At 49.3% G+C, this 20,475-nt stretch overlaps 8 protein-coding genes across 8 annotated transcripts; 4 read left to right on the top strand and 4 right to left on the bottom strand.

The window, feature by feature from the left end:
- Positions 1–1,258: 1,258 nt before the first annotated feature.
- Positions 1,259–4,836, bottom strand: OSTLU_25793 (predicted protein; the record flags this gene model as incomplete). Its single annotated transcript, XM_001422270.1, has 4 exons — positions 1,259–1,736; positions 3,634–3,975; positions 4,033–4,236; positions 4,264–4,836. The coding sequence occupies 4 exons, from the start codon at positions 4,834–4,836 to the stop codon at positions 1,686–1,688; spliced, it is 1,170 nt and encodes a 389-aa protein (XP_001422307.1). The 3' UTR covers positions 1,259–1,685.
- A 277-nt stretch (positions 4,837–5,113) lies between these two features.
- Positions 5,114–5,879, bottom strand: OSTLU_28494 (predicted protein; the record flags this gene model as incomplete). The annotated part of the gene is made up of 1 exon (XM_001422269.1): positions 5,114–5,879. One exon carries the CDS (start codon positions 5,877–5,879, stop codon positions 5,592–5,594), a length of 288 nt encoding a protein of 95 aa, XP_001422306.1. The 3' UTR covers positions 5,114–5,591.
- Positions 5,880–7,069: 1,190 nt separating this feature from the next.
- Positions 7,070–8,395, top strand: OSTLU_28493 (predicted protein; the record flags this gene model as incomplete). Its single annotated transcript, XM_001422312.1, has 2 exons — positions 7,070–7,153; positions 7,261–8,395. The coding sequence occupies 2 exons, from the start codon at positions 7,070–7,072 to the stop codon at positions 8,257–8,259; spliced, it is 1,083 nt and encodes a 360-aa protein (XP_001422349.1). The 3' UTR covers positions 8,260–8,395.
- Positions 8,396–9,053: 658 nt separating this feature from the next.
- OSTLU_28491 (predicted protein) lies at positions 9,054–10,447 on the top strand (the record flags this gene model as incomplete). The annotated part of the gene is made up of 2 exons (XM_001422311.1): positions 9,054–9,375; positions 9,415–10,447. The coding sequence occupies 2 exons, from the start codon at positions 9,054–9,056 to the stop codon at positions 9,723–9,725; spliced, it is 633 nt and encodes a 210-aa protein (XP_001422348.1). The 3' UTR covers positions 9,726–10,447.
- A 1,811-nt stretch (positions 10,448–12,258) lies between these two features.
- OSTLU_3884 (predicted protein) lies at positions 12,259–13,317 on the bottom strand (the record flags this gene model as incomplete). The annotated part of the gene is made up of 1 exon (XM_001422268.1): positions 12,259–13,317. A coding segment is annotated over one exon (1,059 nt), but the record flags the coding sequence as incomplete, so codon positions are not given.
- Positions 13,318–14,122: 805 nt separating this feature from the next.
- On the top strand, positions 14,123–15,076 carry OSTLU_13420 (predicted protein; the record flags this gene model as incomplete). The annotated part of the gene is made up of 1 exon (XM_001422310.1): positions 14,123–15,076. The coding sequence occupies one exon, from the start codon at positions 14,123–14,125 to the stop codon at positions 15,074–15,076; it is 954 nt and encodes a 317-aa protein (XP_001422347.1).
- Positions 15,077–16,842: 1,766 nt separating this feature from the next.
- On the bottom strand, positions 16,843–17,721 carry OSTLU_33750 (DMT family transporter: GDP-mannose; the record flags this gene model as incomplete). Its single annotated transcript, XM_001422267.1, has 1 exon — positions 16,843–17,721. A coding segment is annotated over one exon (879 nt), but the record flags the coding sequence as incomplete, so codon positions are not given.
- Positions 17,722–18,958: 1,237 nt separating this feature from the next.
- Positions 18,959–19,447, top strand: OSTLU_28486 (predicted protein; the record flags this gene model as incomplete). The annotated part of the gene is made up of 1 exon (XM_001422309.1): positions 18,959–19,447. The coding sequence occupies one exon, from the start codon at positions 18,959–18,961 to the stop codon at positions 19,445–19,447; it is 489 nt and encodes a 162-aa protein (XP_001422346.1).
- Positions 19,448–20,475: the final 1,028 nt, after the last annotated feature.

The raw sequence follows: 20,475 nt of genomic DNA, 5'->3' as shown, positions 1-20,475 counted from the left end.
AAGTATGAGCAGCACTCGAATCATGTGCAAGCGTGCTTCCACACTGTGAACTACGGTATTGCGTCATTTTGCCCTTAAAATATTCGGCCACGCCATCAGATCGTGTTCGTGTAGACTGATGAGGATCTGACCACAAAAAAATTCCGACATAGTACCGGTTGATGTGAAGTCTAATTGTGGGTGTTCCAGCTCTTTGCAACGCTTCGATCCTTTCGAGGTCCTTTGAGGGGACTTTGGAATCCACCATGAAAATTTCGGTCTCTTTGAACCCCGTCGAAGCGCATACGCGCTTGCTTTTATGTTTATGGTCCCATCGAACTGTCTTCGGAACCAAAGTGTGCGTTAGCGGGAAAGGAGACTTGTACTCAATGAAAAATGCCCTATCCAATACGACGGCGAGATAAAACGCACTCATGATACCACTCATTCGGTCACCTACACCCCCACAGAGCTTGTCGCAGACGTATATCAAGGACGGTACGCACTGACCCTCCTGCGATCGTCGCACAGCGTTCGCGTGGAAATCAGCGTAACGCTGAAACCAGCAAGATTCCCGACGGTCAGTGTACAAGGCGCTAACGGAACCGTTGAATCTATTGACGTGCAGATCGCCTTCGAAACTTTGACCCGTTAGTTTCAGCACACCATAAGTTAAGATGAGTCCCACGGGACAGACTGAAAACTTTGTGAGACGCTTCGAAGACGTCTTCTTCATGCCTTCCGTCTACTCGACGCCTAGATATTGATCATGAAGCCTTCTTTCCAAGCTAAATGCCGATCGTAGGTTCTTCTCTGAAGCGTCGAAACGAGTATTAGTCGTGCGCCCTGCTACTGTACAGGGGCGGACGACTGGCGACCCGTTCGGTGTTTGGACCGGGTTTACTGAGTCAGGTGGTTCGTGTGGTGCGGTGCGAACTTTCGACAACCAGTGCTCACGTTTGCAACCCCATGAATGAGTACAAATCGTAGTTAACTCTCGCCAGGCGCACGGCACTGACGACACGGCAACGCCAGGAGCGCGGTCGACCTAAATAATAAGTCTACGACACTCTAGGACACTACTTTACAAACTTTACAGAAGGAGTGCACGCGCCTTTAGCGCCACGTACACGCGCGATAGTCCTCGCCCTTCCACGCTCTATCTCTACTATGGCCGCGAAAGCTATGTATCTATGAACGGGGTGGGGTATGAGGGACCTCGCAAACTTCCTACGCGCTTGCCATGTTTTAGGGCTTGATCTGTGGTCATACCTGGAGCGCAACAGATTTACGAATATCACCTTAGAGCGTACTTATTCTATGCGTTGGAACGATGTTTCAGCTCGCTTTTTTCACGCAATGTTTGGGAACTAAAAGAGGTTTCCAGCAAATATTATGCACCGATCCTGGCGCGCTCATTTTTCCTGCCTGAACGGATGTAAGCTCCTTCAAAGAGCATCCTTGTCGCTGAAAAGTGTGCGGTAAGTAACCTAATAGCTTCATGTGATCGATCATGTCGATGAGTGTACAATTGGTATATTGCTGAAGACCAGGATTATACTCAGTTAAAATTGTACATGGGTTGCCACCATGTAAGGTCGCCGCCGCGCCTTTCAAGACGCGACACTCATTTCCTTCAATATCCATTTTCATGAAGGCGATAGGATTCGAACCACTGCCTAGTATTTCATCAAGGGTTATGGACTTCATTTCTTCGGCACAGTGCCCCGTCGCTCCTTTTGTTTTTCTTTGGCCACCTCCACAGAAAGGATGATCTGCAAACTGAGTAAACGGTACTAGAATACCGTCGCTCGGGTTTCCAATAGGCCGGCACACACAAAACCGTTCGGATTTTGACGCAGGATCAGCAAGTGGCGTATTATGTAGTTTCAACAGCGTGGTCCAGCCGTTGTGATCTGCGCTACAGCGTAACAGATTCGCGTTATCCGGGAGTGCCTCCACGGCGACCACTTCGCGGCCCAGAGAAAGCGCAACACTCGTCATAACACCGACATTTGCACCTATATCGACCATCATTCCATCTGCAATACTGAGTTGACGCCGAATCAAATTGCTTATCGCTGGCTCGAAAGTGCCCTTCGCCTTAACAGTAGAAGTGATCGCATCGCCCGAATGAAAAAGCCACGGATTTCCATCGACCGATAGAAGCTGAGCCTGCCGGACGCCGCAGTTAAATCTGCTGGAACGAGCTGCGTTATTGTCACGTACAGGAGATTCACTCAAAGCTGTACGAATGTACCAGCACGCGATACAGGCGGCGCAGAAGGCGCAAACAGTCACCAAAGTACTCCTCTTAACAAGTGACGCAACAGCCGGGAACGAACTTTTCAACCGCCCGGGGTTCGGTTTCGCCATACTCACCACTATTTGTGCGCGATGCGTTCGCGGTAATGCGCACCGGGGATGGGAAATGGCGATCGTATGCGTCGTGTGAGCTTTGAATCGATAGCGACCGTGTATGAAGCCGGAGTGACCTCGTACTCACCCTTGAACGACATCGCCGTGAAAACTTATAGCGTTCGCTCTAAAACTGATAGTATTTATTCACTACGTACTAGATTACTAAGGCTAAACATCTCTTGAATATGTCGCGAGATTGCCGCGCGCAAGAGCGCTACCAAGAAGAGGATGTCACTACTAATACCAGTAAAGACACTGCTGAAACATTTCCAACGTTTCCTCGTCGGCGTGAAAACGTTCCATACGTATTTCTTCGTGGCGATTTTTAACATCTTCAACCGCCGACCGTCGCCTGGAAGACAACGTCACGTAGTCGTAGTGCTTGGCGATAGTTTTCATCGCATCGTGACGTTTTGATCTTCTCTCGTTGATTTTGTCACTTCCAAGATTTGGGGCTTCGTGCTTTCCGGCTTGTTTCATGCTGCAAGCACAAAGTTCTAGATCGCCTCCATTTTCCGGTCGAGGGCATCTCGCGCGCTTTGTACCGATGCCCAAGGTTGTTTGCAATACAGCACTTATCCAAAAGTCTTCCGCATTGTAAAGTAAAGGAGGGGGCGCGCGAAACGCGGCCTGTAACCAGACCATCCTCCCAGCCCACAAATGACCTCCAAAATCGTATTCATCATCTTCGTCAAACGTATCAACCGGACCTTCTTTCCAGTGACCTCGCCAATCGAATTCTAAAAACTTTTCGTTCAAAAATCTACCATTTCTCGTCGCCAAAAAGCCTTCATCGACGACACGCAGCATGTTCTCAAAGTACCTCGATCCGAACATAACGTCATCATCCAAAACAATAAACGTTGCGTGTGGAGTCGTTTGTACGAACATCGGCGCGAGAAAGCGACCGTAATAACCCGTTTCAACTTTAGAATGCACGTGATATACGTGTGGTGGAACACCCGACCAAGCCTCTGAGCTATTCCATCGATGAAGCGCGTCGCTAATATCCACGTGCTCCCCGTTTTGAACGACAACGATGGCAGTTCTTTTCGTCATCAGCGTCGTCTGTTTGCTTATCATTTTCATCACTTGTGTGATTGTTTTACGTTTCCAAACCGTCACGACGACCACATTCTCGTACGGCGCAGTGGAGTGTTCATTATGAAACGAAGACGATACTGGAAGTGTCTTTGGCGGCGGCGTTCTCAACATTGTCTCGAGGATGCGCACGATGTTTCCAGCAGCATTCCCATCGCCATAAGTTTTCTTCGAGCCTGACATGGATCTATAAGAATCGGGATCTTTCAGCAAAGACGCCGCTTCGGTGTATATACTTTCTGCACCGTGACCAACTAGTTTTGCGGCGCCCGCGAGCACTCCTTCTGGTCTCTCTGTTGTGTCTCTGAGCACTAACACCGGTTTTCCTAGAGTGACCGCTTCCTCTTGGATACCTCCCGAATCTGTCATGACGAAAAAACTCTCTTTCATCATGAATAATAAATCTGCATGGTCTAGAGGTGGTACTATCAGCAATCGCCGTAAGTGCGTAGTCGTTGGCGGCGCGTGGTCCGACTGTACAAGGCTGTGGAATGTATCAACGCCGAAGTGCTGTTCTGCTAAGTGCTTCACCATAGGGTTCAAGTGAATGGGATAAATCACGACGACGTCAGGGTATTCTTGCAGAAGCTTCTCTATGCTTGTGAAGATGTTGAGTATGGGTTCGCCAAGGTTTTCACGTCGATGAGCGGTGAGAAGTAACAGCCTCACGTCGCGCAGAGTGGATACAGTCTTCACGACTTTGGATAGCTCAATCACTCGATCACTCGGTTCAGTCTTTAAAATTGCATATAGGGCATCGACAACAGTGTTACCGGTTGTAAACACATTCGTGCGTCTACCCTCGTCGTACAGATTTTTTGCCGCGTGTTCGGTGGGTGCGAAGTGATACGTCGCCATAACTGAGATACACTGTCTATTGACTTCTTCGGGAAAGGGTGAGTAGATATCACGCGTACGAAGACCCGCTTCGATGTGTCCAACTGGTATTTTCAAGTAAAACGCCGCCAAAGACGTGATAAACGCTGTCGTTGTATCGCCCTGCACGAGCACCGCGTCTGGTTTTGACGAACGTAGCACGCCGTCTACCGCGCGCACCGCGCTCGATGTGAGCTCTGCGAGCTGTTGATTTGGCTTCATCAGCGCTAGCTCGTGTTGAATTTTATCTTGCAAGCTGAACTGGCGCAGAACTTGCTCAAGCATCTGTTTGTGTTGACCCGTGGAGATCAGTATCGCACTCAGAGTCGACGATCTGGCCACCGCTTGAATCACCGGAGCCATTTTCACAGCCTCTGGTCGCGTACCGAAGACAATCGCGATTTTGATTTCAGCAGAATAGGCCGTTCTGTCGAAACGTTCTGACTCGATATCTTTCATCGAGTCCAACGAGGGCGTGGGAGGATCGCCTTTTCGCGGCCAACCGGCATGTTTGTTCACCGATAGCAGGGCGGCGAAACACAACGAGACTAGCGAGACTAACGAGACTAACGAGATCAGAGTTCTCGCTCTTCGGCGATCGAGGACGAGGATACTTTTTAACCGTCCCATCAACTCCGCGATGTATGCTGGCGTCGGAATCTTCGGGCACGCGGACGTCCTTCACGGAGGAATGAATCGTGGTTCGCCCGGGCTTCGCTAAATTTAGCTCGGTTTTGGCCGTTCATGACTCAAGAGTATGGGTAAAGGGTGAGGACTCCGCCGGGGTGTTTTTACCTCGTGCAACTTTTTTAGAAATCGATCACTTACAGCGACAAGCTAGTAGATGTGATACACTTCATCGGAATATCCGAAGATTTGCACGATTTGGCTGAGAAAACGAAGATTGTGGCGAACACCGATGGCGAATCGCTAACGAGGTTGCGTGAAATCACAGCAAATGCTCGCGCATTCATGCAAGAATTTACGTATGAGCGCGTCGTCACGGACGTTTCACATCGCCTGAATGAGCTAGCCCTAAGTATAGTATAGTATCAGAAACAGAAACCTCCCGGCGACGTTTGTTCGCGAGCAAAGAAACGGCAACCTCACGAGCATCTTTGGCCACTTGAGCGCGCCAGTCTTCGTCGTCGCAAGCGGGAGCCGTCGTTGCCTCTGCTCCTCCCAGCGAGGCTGAAGATCGCTGAGAAGCCTTCTTACAACCTTTCCGTGCCGTCGACACGGTCGGAGACGCGCTTCGGCGCGCGCGAGGGTGCGTCATACGCGACAGAATCTGGCCCAAAAGTTAACGTGCCCATCGAGCTCCAACGGTCGTGTTCCGTCAACACCCACGCACAGAATTCAAACTTAAACGGTCGGATATCACGATACGCGGAAACATCGGTTGACTCCGCGCCGCCCGGACGCGCGCGCGGCGCGAAGTGGCGCGCGACGGCGCGACAAACGTCGACGTTAATTAAATTCATTATTTTACCCTCATACATTATTTTCGAAATGCGAGCTATACCTAATACTATGCGATCAATCGGGCCTGCGTCAATAAGTGATGATGATTACAAGTAGCTATCATTGATTAGTACTCGATGGGCACGTTAACTTTTCGATTACGAAATATGCGATGCTACGGCAGGGGGAGTAGCGCCCATCCCGAACACCACCATGGGAAACCCGCTATCGAGTTACACTAAATGAAAACTCAAATCTATTTTCACTTCGCGTACGTACGCTAGGCGTGAGACTCTACACGGCGAGGTACGCTAAGTAAGATATTGAATACGATGTCCAAAGTATCGTCCCCACAGCTTCTTTGTATCGACCAGCATTTTCAATCCAGTTCAAGCGCGCTGCTTTGTTTGACGTGACGAATTGCGGCTTGAACGACACGAACATTCCATCGAAGGTTAGCGACGTTGTGTGACTCCATGTCCTCGATCGTTCGATCCCGTTGGTCTGGATGCTTCATCCAGAAAAGAGCCGTGGTTCGCGGCCATGCCGGATGCTCTCGTGCGGACGCTCTCGTGCGCACCATAGAACGCAGGTTCGGGTGGCACTTGCTCATCACGTGCCACAAGCCACAGGATTCAAAGCATGGTGGACTTTGATGCGTGAAACAGGTTCGTAGATGACAGCCGTTGTCACGAAGTCAAAGCTCTTTATCGGCGCACTTAAAGTGTATGCAGTAGACCAGATCCAAAAATAAACACAAGATAGTTTCGTCCTCGGAGCGACCTTCGGTGTAAAAGAATACAGACTGAGAGACTCACAGAACTAGCCTCTGACAGAACGTGGAGGGTAGAGGGGTCACCAGTGCTTTAACGATCGAAAGACTTTGTCGAAGTGCCGCGTGTACATGAATTTCTGTGGTTTTATTCTCCCCGTTATCTCTGACGCGTGTCGGATCAATACCAGGTATGATATATGGGTGAGTAATTTGTACATGAATACGGGAAGCTCGCCTAGGTTACCCCCGAAGGAGTAATCACTTTCGCGCCCCGCCGAACCGCCGTTCGTTTTCTGCGCGCCGGTGCGAGTGGCGTCAAAAGGCGCGGCGTCGCGTGGACATCGCGCGCAGCACTCGCGAACGCCCTCGAGGCGCGCGCGGTATTCGCGAGCATGTCGTCGAGATAATCTGCGAAAATCTAGACGCGCTCGACCGAGACGCCCGTCCGCCCGCATGCGCATCCTTCTCACCGGTGGCGCCGGCTTCATCGGCTCGCACGTCGCCGAGCGCCTCGCGTCGAGGCATCCCGAGTACACGGTGCGCGCACGATTTCGACCCCGTGCGCGTGCGTCGAACAACGCACGGACTTTGCACCCATCTCTCGCGCGAACGACTGACCGCGAACGACTCGTCGCGCTCGACAGATTGTCATCCTGGACAAGCTCGACTATTGCTCGAGCTTGAAAAATCTCGAGCGCGCGAAAGAATGCGCGAACGTGCGGTTCGTCAAGGGCGATGTGCGTTCGTTCGATTTATTGAGTTACGTCTTGCAAAGCGAGCGCATCGACACCGTCATGCACTTCGCCGCGCAGAGTCACGTGGACAACTCTTTCGGGAACTCGTACGAGTTCACGAAGAATAACATCGAGGGCACGCACGCGTTACTCGAGGCGTGCGTGCGAGCGCAGAAGACCGAAATTCGACGATTCCTGCACGTGTCCACGGATGAGGTATACGGGGAAAATCTCATGGATTCAAACACCGAGCACGCGTCGCTCCTGACGCCCACCAACCCGTACGCCGCGACCAAGGCGGGCGCGGAGATGCTCGTCATGGCGTATGGACGCTCGTACGGACTACCGTACATCATCACTCGCGGAAACAACGTGTATGGGCCGAATCAGTATCCAGAGAAGGCGATTCCAAAGTTTTCAATCCTCGCGAAACGCGGGGAAAAGATTTCGATACACGGCGACGGCGACGCGACGCGTTCGTACATGCACGTTGACGATGCGTCTTCGGCGTTCGATGTCATTCTCCACCGCGGGACGACGGCGCAGATTTATAACATCGGCTCGCGCGAAGAGCGGACGATCTTGTCCGTCGCTCGGGATGTCTGTAAGCTCCTCGATCGCGACCCGGAAACGACCATCGAGCACGTGAGCGATCGAGCCTTCAACGACCGAAGATATTTCATCGATTGCTCAAAGCTTTTAGCGCTCGGATGGCGACAAGAAAAGTCCTGGGACGTCGGTCTCGCGGAAACCGTGCGTTGGTACTCGAATAACGACTTGAGCGCCTACTGGGGCGAATTCTCACCTGCGTTGCGCCCGCACCCTTCGGCGAGCGCGGACGGTCGACGACGATCGCTCGAGTTTGATTTCACAAACGAGCTTGATGATTGCACGACACTGGCTTTGTAAGTGTGAGTGATTGGAACTCCAGATTGTGGTTCAAATTGGTCCAATCCCGAGTCGACGAAAGTCTTTTTCCAAGTTTTTTTCCAAGAATTATTTGCGTACATCATCAGCTTGCACTCGCCTCCCGGTTTGAGAGTCATGAAATATCCTTCACGGCGGGTTGTACATCGGCGATGTGATGCAGAACTCCGAAACTAAAAAGAGGATCAAAATGGTCGTGCATGAATTCATCGGTCTGTATATCTGCAACGCGCACCTCACCATTGAGTTTGAACAGTTTGAGTCGCTTCTCAGCGAGTTCTACACTTCGCAAGGAAACGTCGATGCCTGTGTAAACCGCGCCAGCTTCAGTAAAACTTTGTGTCGCGGTCCCTATACCGCAACCAACCTCGAGAACAGATTGTTTTCGTACGCGTCGAGACTTGCGAATGCCAAAGTGTGGTTCTCGACGAAATATTTACGCCGCGTCACTTCTTCAAAGTATTCCTTCGAGCCGAATGTTACAAGGGCGATCATCGTAAAACGTTTTCACGAACTCATTCGACTCGCGCATGGCGTCGCTCACGACCGGTGTACTTAATGTTAGTGCGCGTGTCAAGAGCGTTGTTGCGGTAGTTTCGACGCAGAGGAAAGCAGTGGTGAGTCAACACCGAGGCTGTGGTCCGCGGTTGCGTTCCTACGACATATACCTAACAAAGTACCAGGGATAATAAAGTCCAGAAAGAGACATGCTTTAAGAGAGTGGAGTGATCTTGGGCCAGTCGCCGTCTCTGACGTTGCAACGTCGCAGAGCGAAGATGGCTACCACTCGATCGATCTTGCAAACAACGCGCGCCAGATTCGTCGGTCTGGGCCGACTCGGACTATGTACGGCTCTCAAGTGTGAACAAGCTGATTGGGATATCGTTGGTTCGGATGTCTTTCCGGCGCACGTGGACAGCATCAACGAAATCACGCTTCGTTTGACTGAGCCAAGAGTCGAGGAAGCGCTTCGATCGAGCAAACATCTGCGCGCAACTTTAAAGCTGCGTGAAGTGATCGATCGCGTCGATATGGTCTTCATCCTCGTCGCCACGCCCACTGACTCTGGAGATCAAGCGTACGACACAAGCGCGCTCAGTCGGTTTTTTGAGTGATATTAGCGACTTGAACCCCGAGAACAAACACTTGATGATTTGAGGCACGGTGTTACCTGGCTAGATCTCGATAGGTGTAAGGTATCCTACGTCGCATATGAATCGAATTGTCCTGTGGATATCATCGAAGAGTCCCAGCTGCTCGAAATCGCGAAACGACTCGTGCGACGGGGGAAGAAAGTGACAGTTTTCGACCGGGTGGCGATTGTTCACTTAGTGCGAGGAACGTACGGGCAGTTGTTCGATTACGAAATATGCGATACTACGGCAGGGGGAGTAGCGCCCATCCCGAACACCACCATGGAAAACCCGCTATCGAGTTACACTAAATGAAAACTCAAATCTATTTTCACTTCGCGTACATACGCTAGGCGTGAGACTCTACATGGCGAGGTACGCCAAGTAAGATATTGAATACGATGTCCAAAGTATCGCCCCCACAGCTTCTTTGTATCGACCAGCATTTTCAATCCAGTTCAAGCGCGCTGCTTTGTTTGACATGACGAATTGCGGCTTGAACGACACGAGCATTCCATCGAAGGTTAGCAACGTTGTGTGACTCCATGTCCTCGATCGTTCGATCCCGTTGGTCTGGATGCTTCATCCAGTTGCTCATGAGTTCCACAGCATGCTCGGCACTGTCGAAATACGTCACATGCGGGGTGGTGTAAAGGTCACCTAATGATACCCATTGTTTCAGCGCTTCAGGATCGCATGAATTTGGATCATGACATACCCCAGTATCGTCAAGACAGCAGAACTCCACTGCCTCAGCGTTTTCGTAAAAAGATGGTGAAGCACAAGGGACATTACCAGCTACTTTGTGAGGATAGCCACGGTTTTTTGAAAACTCATCGAGCATGAAAGTCAACGATGGCACGAAAAGGGGGACACCACTCGCGTAAAGTTCATGAAATGCGGAACTCGGCATACTGTATGGGAAATATACTACGGCTTGCTCTGTTGCAAATTCCGAAGCGTGAGCAAAACTCGTTGGGCGACTTTTCATGGGAACTTGTGACTCCATAGTGCGCCCGAGGACTCGTATTCTATCAAATGTAATCGATATGCTTGAACTACCTTCGTTGTTCGACCCCCCCCACAAGATGAAGCATGACTCGTTCGTAAGTGTACGCGATGCGCCCAAACTCTCCAAATACTGTGTTGGCCATGTTATGAATAGACGTTCAGGTTCACGACATGTGTAGAACTTCATGTATGCCCGATCGTACTCGCTCCCAGCAAGAAGTATTGGCGCCTCGCGTAGAACGCGCATGAGGCTTTTACGTACAAATGACGTGTGATTTATCTTCGAATGAGCCACCTGGTGATCAAAACGATGCGTTGTGCGTACTATCAATTTATGTGGGGCAATCTTGTTTAATAGAAGACAAAGGGCGGTAGGAAAGTCCGCCCAGAGCACATGGAACGTAGATAGCATCTCGCTAGCCTCAGCTGCGAAATCATCCAACCATTTCTCGTCTGCTGGATCGATAGCCATGGGAAAACCTCTTACACGCTGTGTCAATCGATTCAAAGCCTCAGATAATGCATGATCTCTTACGCAAGGAGCAGAATCGAGGACTTTCTCGTACCAAATAATGCCTCCACACACGATATTTTCGCGACGAACTCCAGCGTTATGAAGTTGCATCGCTGTGTCTTTCGCGGTACCACCATGCCAACTTAAAACCAAGACGCGGGTGCTCTGTGTATCCAAATTAGCTGACGCTTGTAATCTTGCAGGTGATTCTTCATATCGTTCCATCTTGAAATGTTCATCGTTCCTCTCTTCGACATTTGCGGTTTTGTAGGTTTCGTTATGTGTGAGCTCTAAAAATCTTGCTCGGTGATTTTGTTGTCGTCTTTGCTCCGGTGATGGATGTGGTGTGATACTTTTAAATCTGCTGTCACCAATATCGAACAAGAACAGTCTCCAAAGCAACACGGCCACAACCGCAAACAGAATGACCGTTCGGCGAGCCATAGTACCGGAATCGCAAGCTACTTTCAGTAGCATGTCGAAGCGCAACTCCAAGAGCGTTCGAACGTGAATCGTATTCACATATATTCGTGTTCAAGACTACGTACGTGCCGTACCGCGAGTCGCTTCAACGCGTGCCACAATCGCAAGCGCCACACACTCGAGACAATTCCCGCACATTTTTTGAGGAGCTTTTTAATCGAGTTTGGTGTTGTGTCTATACATGGACAGTCACACTTTTCCCAAAATTAGCCCTAAAATGTGGAGAGCTCGAATTAAACGTTCCGTTTCGATGATGATGACAAAATTAGTCGAAGGAAAAAACGCCCGAACAAATCATACACATACAAATCATATACATCGTACACATACAAAAAAGAGCCGTGGTTCGCGGCTATGCCGGATGCTCTCGTGCGCACCATAGAACGCAGGTTTGGGTGGCACTTGCTACTTGCTCATCACGCGCCACAAACCGCAGGGTTCAAAGCATGGTGGACTTTGATGCGTGAAACAGGTTCGTAGATTCCAGCCGTTGTCACGACCTCAAAGCTCTTTATCGACGCACTTAAAGTGTATGCAGTATGATATTAGGGTGAGTAATTTATACATGAAATTTATCTCAACTTCGTGCGAGATCCGAGGAAACGACGAGCACGGTGGCTAAGATGTGAAAGATCTGTGATTATATCATGGATAGATATTAAATCAAAAGATCTGGCCACCAGCGCATCAGACACGCGGTGAGTTGGTGACAGCGTTGAAACGTGAACATGGTTGAGCTTACCTCGCGTAGCTTGATAACGGGTTGCCAGCAGAAGTATTTGGTTCTTCGTTAGGTACTTTGTATGCTCCGTAGGTAAACATACGCCCGTAAGCGCGGCGTACGAGCTCGATGATGGCGGGTCGATCGCGTATAACGACTCGCTTGCCTGCTTGAACAAGTCTCTTGGCCACTTCGAGTGGTTGCGACTCTTCAATAATATCCACCGGACACTGTGGCTTGTAAGCAACATCACTGATGGTATAATGCTCTAGTTTTTGTTCCAAAAGAGCCTTTACCATGGCGTCCGCGTGAAGTCGGTTGTATTCATCCGTCGCGTCGCAAATTGAAGGAGTGATTCCAACCTTGCGTGCGTACATTCCGAGTGCTCTATTATCACGTGGAAAGCAAGGACCTCCGAAGCCGTAACCTGGAAGGATGCACCGGTGGCCGACACGTGTATCCTGACCAACGGCTCTAAGGATGTCGAATTTGTCTGCACCAGGCGTCGCGTCAGCAATGTCACCAATCATATTGGCGAAGCTGATCTTCGTGGTAACAAAGCAGTTTACGCTTAGTTTCATTATCTCAGCGCTTTGCGGAGACATGCGACAGATCCGAGGCTCATTGGACGTCGCGGTCTCGTATAAAAACTGTAGAATATCACCGGCTTCTTCGCTTCCTTCCCCTATGAGCACCACGTCGGGTTCACTGAGGCCCTTCATGATCTCACCCTGGGCGATGAACTCTGGATTGTAACTCAAACTACATCCAGTGCAACTTTCGATAAGGTAACTACCGATGTTCGAGATGTAACCAGGCAACACTGTGCAGCAAATCACGATGTGTTTGTTTGTCGGCCTTAATTTAGCGATATCACTCAAGACCCTGCTCAGAGTTGTCGTGTCGTAGGCCTCTTCGCCCGCGCTGGTTGGAGTCGCGACGAGAATGAAAACGATATCGGCATGCTCTAGGACATCAAGGAGATTCAGAGTCGCTCGCAAACGCGTGCTCTTTCGCAAAGCCTCTTCGACTCCGGGCTCTTTGCTTCGAAGACTCTTGTCGTTGATACTTTCAACGTACGACGGAAAGACGTCAGACCCACAGACATCCCAACCCGCTTGCTCAAACTTGAGGGCGGTACACAATCCCAGACGACCCATACCGATGAAGCCAGCGCGCTTGGCGGCGATAACGGACGCTACGGACGCCATGCTAGTGTTTGTAGTCGTTTGACTGCGTCCTCCGTTGTGCGGGCATCGTTTGGCATAGGATAGCGTTTTGAGCGAAAAAGTGAGCGTCAGGGCATTGTGGTGATCACGGCCGGGGCGAGTTTTTGAGCCCATTTGACAAGTCATGACCCAAGAGCGACCGTCTGACTGTGTACATTCGGATCTGGCTAAATACCGCCAACGTTTGGGAGGGGTAAAACGACGAATCATGACTCAATGCTGCACAACGACCAATCATGACTACAATTAGTACAATTACTTTACTAAAGTACTACTAGCCCCCTTGTACTGTACATAAAAAATGATGGCAAATGAAGAGACGCGACACGTATACGCGCGCCGTCGCCCTGCCAGCGCGCCTCACTTGTTGAACTCATTCCGTGCCGCTCAAGGGCAGTCGCGAATTTTGTCCCGCACACCTTCGAAGTATAACATAGTCATCACTTGCTAAGGACAGCTATCTATGCGCGACAGTCGCTTCAAGCACACGCTGGGAAAGACTGCACGAATATTGGCTGTTTCATCGTTTGTTTTAGCAGCTGTTGTGTTACATCCGTCATATCAGGCTGTGCAATTCAAATCAGGACTTTCAAGCCCGGTTACTTCACGATACAATGTTCAACCTTCAAAAACTCATATGTACCGTGAGGAATCCTCTTTTGCTACAAATCTTAATGCAAAGAGTAAAGATTACACGCCTTGCTTGAGTGCTCTATCTGCAAGACCAAGAGCTCTCGTGACAGGTGTGTCTGGAATGATAGGCAGCTACGTTGTGAAACAGTTGATACAGGAAGGAAAGTATGAGGTTCACGGTCTTGTGCGATACCGATCTGACCTGTCAAATTTGGCAGGCGAATTGAACAACATACAGCTCGTTCGTGGAGACATTCTGGACGGAACTCGTGTCAAACAGGTGGTCGCAGAAATCTGCCCAACAGTTATTTTCCATTTTGCTGCACAAGCAATCAACGGGGTTTCATATGACTCCGCTGAGCTGACTTTAGATACCAACATCAAAGGCACCTTCAACATGCTAGAAGCAGTGCGATTTGCAGGACTCTCCAACAAAACGCGCTTTCTGCTGGCTGGTTCAAGCACAGAATATGGAAAAACTGCTGATACGTGGGAAGGGGCCATACCTGAAGAAGCACCATTGGCGCCCGTGTCTCCTTATGGAGTAAGCAAGGTTGCAGCAGACCTACTTGCTCAGCAATATGTGCACAGCCACGGCATGCACGTCGTCACCGCTCGATTTTTTATCCAAGTTTCAGCGGGTGGGACTGAGAGTCTCGCACCTCAAGAGTTTTGTCGGCAGATAGCAATGATCGAGCTCGGATTGCAAAGCCCAGTGGTGAGACATGGGCGCATTACCACAAAAAGGGACATAACTGACCTCCGCGATTCTGCACGAGTGGTAACGAAACTTGTAGACCTTGGAGAGCCTGGAGAGTCGTACAACATCGGTAGTGGCATCGCACTTTCAATGAAGGACATCCTAGACACAGCGATTTCACTGTCAACAAGACCAGACATCACGACGCTGTTTGATGGTGCACGTGAGCGGCTTTACGATGAGAAGATACTTTTGTCAGATAATAGGAAAATACGAGAGCTGACGGGGTGGATTCCTGACCCAAACATCACAAACACAATTGCCGATATCTTGAAGCACTGGAGAAGAAAAACGCGTACCTTGTTTCCAGAGTGAAAAACAAGTAGATGCTCCCGCGGTTCTCATTGTCGTCGTTGAGAGAAGCGAAGTGCTATATACGACGCGTGAGCCACACGGCGTCCACGGTCGTTGCGGTTCATCGCATCGCGTCCAAGTGTTTGTGTTCATGACTTGTTTTATTTGTGAGTCGAATTCCTTCTTTCGTTATTAGAAAACTACGTATGTATTCCACTCCACGTCCCTAATACGTGCGCGCCGTCGGAAGTGCTAATAAGTCGCGACGACGCCACAACGCGCGCGTGGCGATCGAGAAGTGCTAACTTCAAATGCCCAGCGGTGGCGCGCAACCGACGGAAGCGACGAAACGAATACCGACACGCGTGTAATTTTATTTTTACCGATCCTAAACCTTGCTAGCGGACACTGCAGCTCTTTGGAAAGATGTATCCCGCTCGGTTGAGCTCTGAAATCCAGAGTTCGATCATTCGAACATCTTTGATTCCAACATAATCATGTTCATACAGAATCCTGAAGAGCTCCACAATCTGCTCTTGAGGAAAGGAAGATTTTGCGGTCCACTCTCCAAGAAGCTCGATCAGTTTACCTGATTTGTAATACAAATCTTGCTCCGCATCGAAATCGGCAAGGTAGGAATGCTGATTTCGATGTTGCACAACAAGTGGCTCCACAGCGAAGGCGATGTGAATACACACGTTCCGCAAAAGTCGCTGCGCTATGTATGATCTCCATATATCAGATACCCTACCATGAATAGAGATAGGTAAATACGAAACCCAGAGTGCATCCCGCATCCTGAAAAGGGTGGCTTGAGCATTCCAGGGAGCAAAAGAAGCGCCTGGCAAAACGAAAACACTTGCAGGACTCGACCAGCCTTTGAAGCTGAAAGGCAGGTCTCTCTGAAGCCTGTAAATAGCATCAACATCTGGATCATTATTCGCCAGTGATTGCAGTACTCCGACACGTTCGAAGTCGACGACAGAAACTCGTAGATCGTCAACGCTTGGTTGTGATGCCTCGTTTTTTATACCGTCGAGTGGAAAACCACGAGGCCAGGAAAACTTTTCGGCACCAAGTAAGGGGTAAGGATTCAGCATCGAAGTAATTGGTTCGACTGTAACTAGTTGGTGCTCTCCTGCCTGATCGAGAAAAAATTTTGAACTGATTATTTGATTGTCATCATCAAAATCCCATATCATCTTCGCACCATTCGCTATTGCAAACAAGTACCCTAGATTTTTCCGCCCAAAGTGATTCCACGGCGTTTCTGTGATGAAGTCTGAGTCTGTTAACATGTCTTCTTGTTGCTCTACAGATAAGTATGCGAACGTGCAGTTCCCGTCGATGAAGTATTCTAGTGGACCTTTCTTATCTGCGACGACAAGTAGGCAGTACGACGGTAGTATTTTACAAACGTCACGCACTGCGTCTGACTCGACGAAGATGGTGGTACAAACGGCCCAATTTTCGCAAGACATATGATCAGAAAAGAAGGGAGAAGAGGTCGAACGATTTTTCTTGGAAGGACGATCGTCATGCGAAGGAAAATACTGCCGCACTTGTGCACCAGTAAATAATTTTCCTGAAACGCCAGAAACACCTGTTTGTTCTTCAAGGTTCCAGTTCACAGAACTACGAAAATATGAAGTAAAGTGCAAGCCAAGCGCCAGGATACCGAGTAACCCAGCTGCAATGATCCTCATATTGACTTCTTCAGTAGCCTTGATGGTACAAGGGGCGGGAAACCATGACTGCGCCTTATGATTAATAGGATGTCGCAACGGCGCCTGGCGATAAAAGGTACTGGATGCAAGACAGAAAAGGACTGCAAAAGTTCCAACACCTGTAGCATGTTTTTCCCATAGTAAATAATTCGTTAGAATTGTTATCAACTTGCACGTATTACCAAGCATTGAAAAGCTCGTCGCCGATACCCGTTCACGCACAGCAAACGACAAGTAGCTCATCCCTAACCCGAGAATACAAGTGGACAGAACCAAGGAGAATTCCGAAGTAGACAAAGAAATTTGTTCAAAAACACTAGTTGGGATCTCTGTGGAAAACCATATCACTGTCAACACCGGGATCGCAAGTAAATTTTGATAGAAGGACTGTGCCGCTGTTGAAAGCGACGAGTCACTGACAACAAACTTGACGAATACGGTCTCAAATACCATAGCACAGTACCAAAATGATAGCCAAAATATTGTGATCCATGAAGAGTTCTGTTCAACGAGTAAAAATGAGGCAAAGCTCACACAAGTTGCAACCAATGCTAGGGTTGAAGTGCGAGTGGGCAGCTCCCTTCCAAGAAAGAGATAATCGAGCAAACTCACTAACAAAGGACACGTCATGCGGATACAGATAACGGTATCGACGTTTGCGAGTTGTAGACATTTCATGTTGGCAAATAGAGTTGTCACGAACAGGGCAACCACCACAGTAAATCGCTCGCGCTCGGCTGCCTCCAGAGGCGAAATAGCCGAAGTAAATCCAAAATGGTCGAGAGTCCCAAGAGCCATACAAGTGAACACGCACTGTAGTAGGAGCAAAAATGTACCCGAGTTTATGGTCTGCAACGCAACTTTATTGAGAATCAAGAGAGTCGAGCTGCAAAATGCATATGCAACGAGAAGAATCAACAACGACTTCGACTCCGACATACTCAGTCTCCAGTTCATAGCGTGGCTAAAACTCGCACTGACAGAACTTTTTACGTCGGAAGCGGGGACTTTAAGGTCCGAGGCCTCAGCGTCCGAGGTCAAAGGAGATCGACGACAATCCGCATGCGGTTCCCTGAGGACACATGTACGTCTTTAAAACCCCGTTCGGTGAAGAACGAGTTCAACAAGTGACGCGCACTAGTGGGGCGACTGCGCGTCTTCATTTCGCGTCGCTAGTTTTTCAAAAGAGATAGCCGGAATAGCGTTGTCGGAATAGGACCCCCTAAAATTAACTCGTCACGTGACGAGTCGCGCTATTTTGACAAGTATCTTTTCGGAATACAAAGGCCCGATTCATTCCGATGTGGGAAAAAACGGCCCTTATCGGAATAAATCGCCGATTCTATTTTCGAATTTCGCATCTCTTAATCCACCTCATTTTCGCATAAGGACACGATGTTTCTGAGAAATAGGCCTCTGACAAAAACAAGAGATATTATAATATATAGGCCTCGAAATGCTGTGTGCGGCCACGATGTCCTATGGTACAGGGCAAACTCGTCGCCGGCCAAAGTGGTCGCCCCGAAGCCGTCGAGATGAAGAAACTGAAGACCGGAAACAGCATACTGAACACCCAGGCCGAAGAACGGAAAAGAGCGTACTACACACCCACTTTATACAGTATTTAGACCGCGAAGAGATGGAGCAAAATACGGGCTTTAAGCGACACGAGAACGTGCGAGTCCCTGTCAGAATGAAATTCAGTATGAAATTTAGGTTGGTTGCGGGCTGTTTGCTCGGTTCGCTGGGTTCGCTCGTACTCCTTGCGTTTGCGTCAGCACGCGGACTTCCTGTGACTGAATCGTACAGCGACTCACTTGGGAGTAGCTGTGAAGAACCAAAAAGTGATCCACTCGTAGGGGCCGAACGTATCAAAGATATCTCGCGCACTCGTCACGCCACGCGTGCCTTACTTCCAGTGCACCTGCGGCGTGGAAAAATTGCACTGCCGAGGCATACGCGGCGTGTGAAAATATCTATTGGTGAGTCTTACAACGCTCCAAACTCCGCCTTATGGTTCAGCAGCACTTCCGATCCGGATCAGCTGACAGTTTTTGCGTTTGAGCCTAATCCGACAAGTTGCAAGAACATACTGAAGGGTTGTGCTTGCTCCACAGGAGACCTCTGTGTGCCGTTGGACTTAGTTGGCAAACGCTACTTTTTATCTTGTGTGGCGATGGGCTCTTCTCCTCTACACTTGCAGACATTTTACGCGACCGCTGGTGATCCAGGGACATCAAGCTTACACAAACCGGTCAAGTTTGACGTGCAGAATGAAATTCAGGTCCCTGTTTGGAATCTTCATGATTTCTTTACCCTTCTGCCTTGGTCCGTGTCAGTTCCAAAGTCAGAGTCTCTAGGTGTTCAAGGTGGCCGCGTCCAATATATCGACATGTTGAAGATTGACGCACAGGGCCATGACTTAGAGATTATCAAAGGGGCTCGGCATTGGCTATCGAAACGAGTTGTCTGGATTCAACCGGAGCTAGTGGTTACCGGCTACGCTGATCAGCATGGCGAGCATGAACTTCGCGACTTTATCACCTCGTTGGGCTTTGAATACCTCCCAAGAGGTTTGAATCATGATTGCGCCGACGATTTATTCTTGAACATGCGATTTCGCCACATGCGGCATGTTGCTCAAGTGCTCTGCCAGGGGTTGTAGAGACAGACAGTTCGTGGTGAAGAAAGTGTCAGGATGATTCGTTATGATGGTAGAATCAGCTCTGTGCGCGCTCATAATCAAGATCACCATCAGCAATCGGTTTTGATCCGAAACTGACAAAATCGTAACCTAGGTAGGCACTTTAGTGACTGGTTACATACACGCACATTATTTCGCCCATTTTCAGAAATGCGTCATCTGATGAGCGAGCGATCGCACACGACCCGTGCACGCGCTTGTGAAACGACGATCACGCGTTCAACACTCGTTTTAACATCGTTCACCGATTTCCAGCGGTGTGCAGCACGTGTCGACGGCGCACTCGGTCGTCAAAGATCGTCACAGATTTCAGAACATCATGCTGGGGCGGAGGGACTGCGTGATGAGTCATGATTCGTCGACATGCGTGATTTTGACTGTTTCGCAAACGTGGCGCCGACCCTCACGCCCAATGGACCCGGGAATAGAATTCAAAAAATTATGTTAAACGTTTTGAGGAAGCCTGAACTTGCTTTGACTGGATTCCGCAACGCTGACTCTTTCGGCCATTGCATGCACTTACACGCATGAATAAGTTGTTTTGAATAACATGTTGGACCTGGATTTTTTCTTCGATTTCACTTGAGCGTCAAAGTACTCACGCAATCACAATTTGACAGTTTGTACAGACAATGTACGCTGACGCGCGTGTGGTGTTTTACAACGCTCAACGACGACTAAGAGATTCTTGCGATGCAGTGCTATGTCAGAGAGTTCACGTGCGCTCAATTTCCAAGATGTTATGCCGTGCATCGTCGTATTCTGACGTCACAGATATACGCTCCTTGTTTCGTCTCACAAATCGTCACCACCGATTGTTTTCAAAGCAGCAACACGTACTCGTGTAATGCAGTGCTAAACATCTGCCAATCAACATGGTCATCGATGTCCAATGAATTGTACAAACTAAAGAATTCATCTAGAAAAGTCATTAACCCGCCACTGCCACTGACTTGCACACGTGACGACTTCACCGTGTTCGCTGTATT

Source organism: Ostreococcus lucimarinus, chromosome 18 (assembly GCF_000092065.1).
Source record: "Ostreococcus lucimarinus CCE9901 chromosome 18, complete sequence".
Lineage (NCBI taxonomy): Eukaryota > Viridiplantae > Chlorophyta > Mamiellophyceae > Mamiellales > Bathycoccaceae > Ostreococcus > Ostreococcus sp. 'lucimarinus'.
The sequence above is the reverse complement of the archived record's forward strand: the minus strand, read 5'-3'. Positions and strand labels throughout refer to the sequence as shown.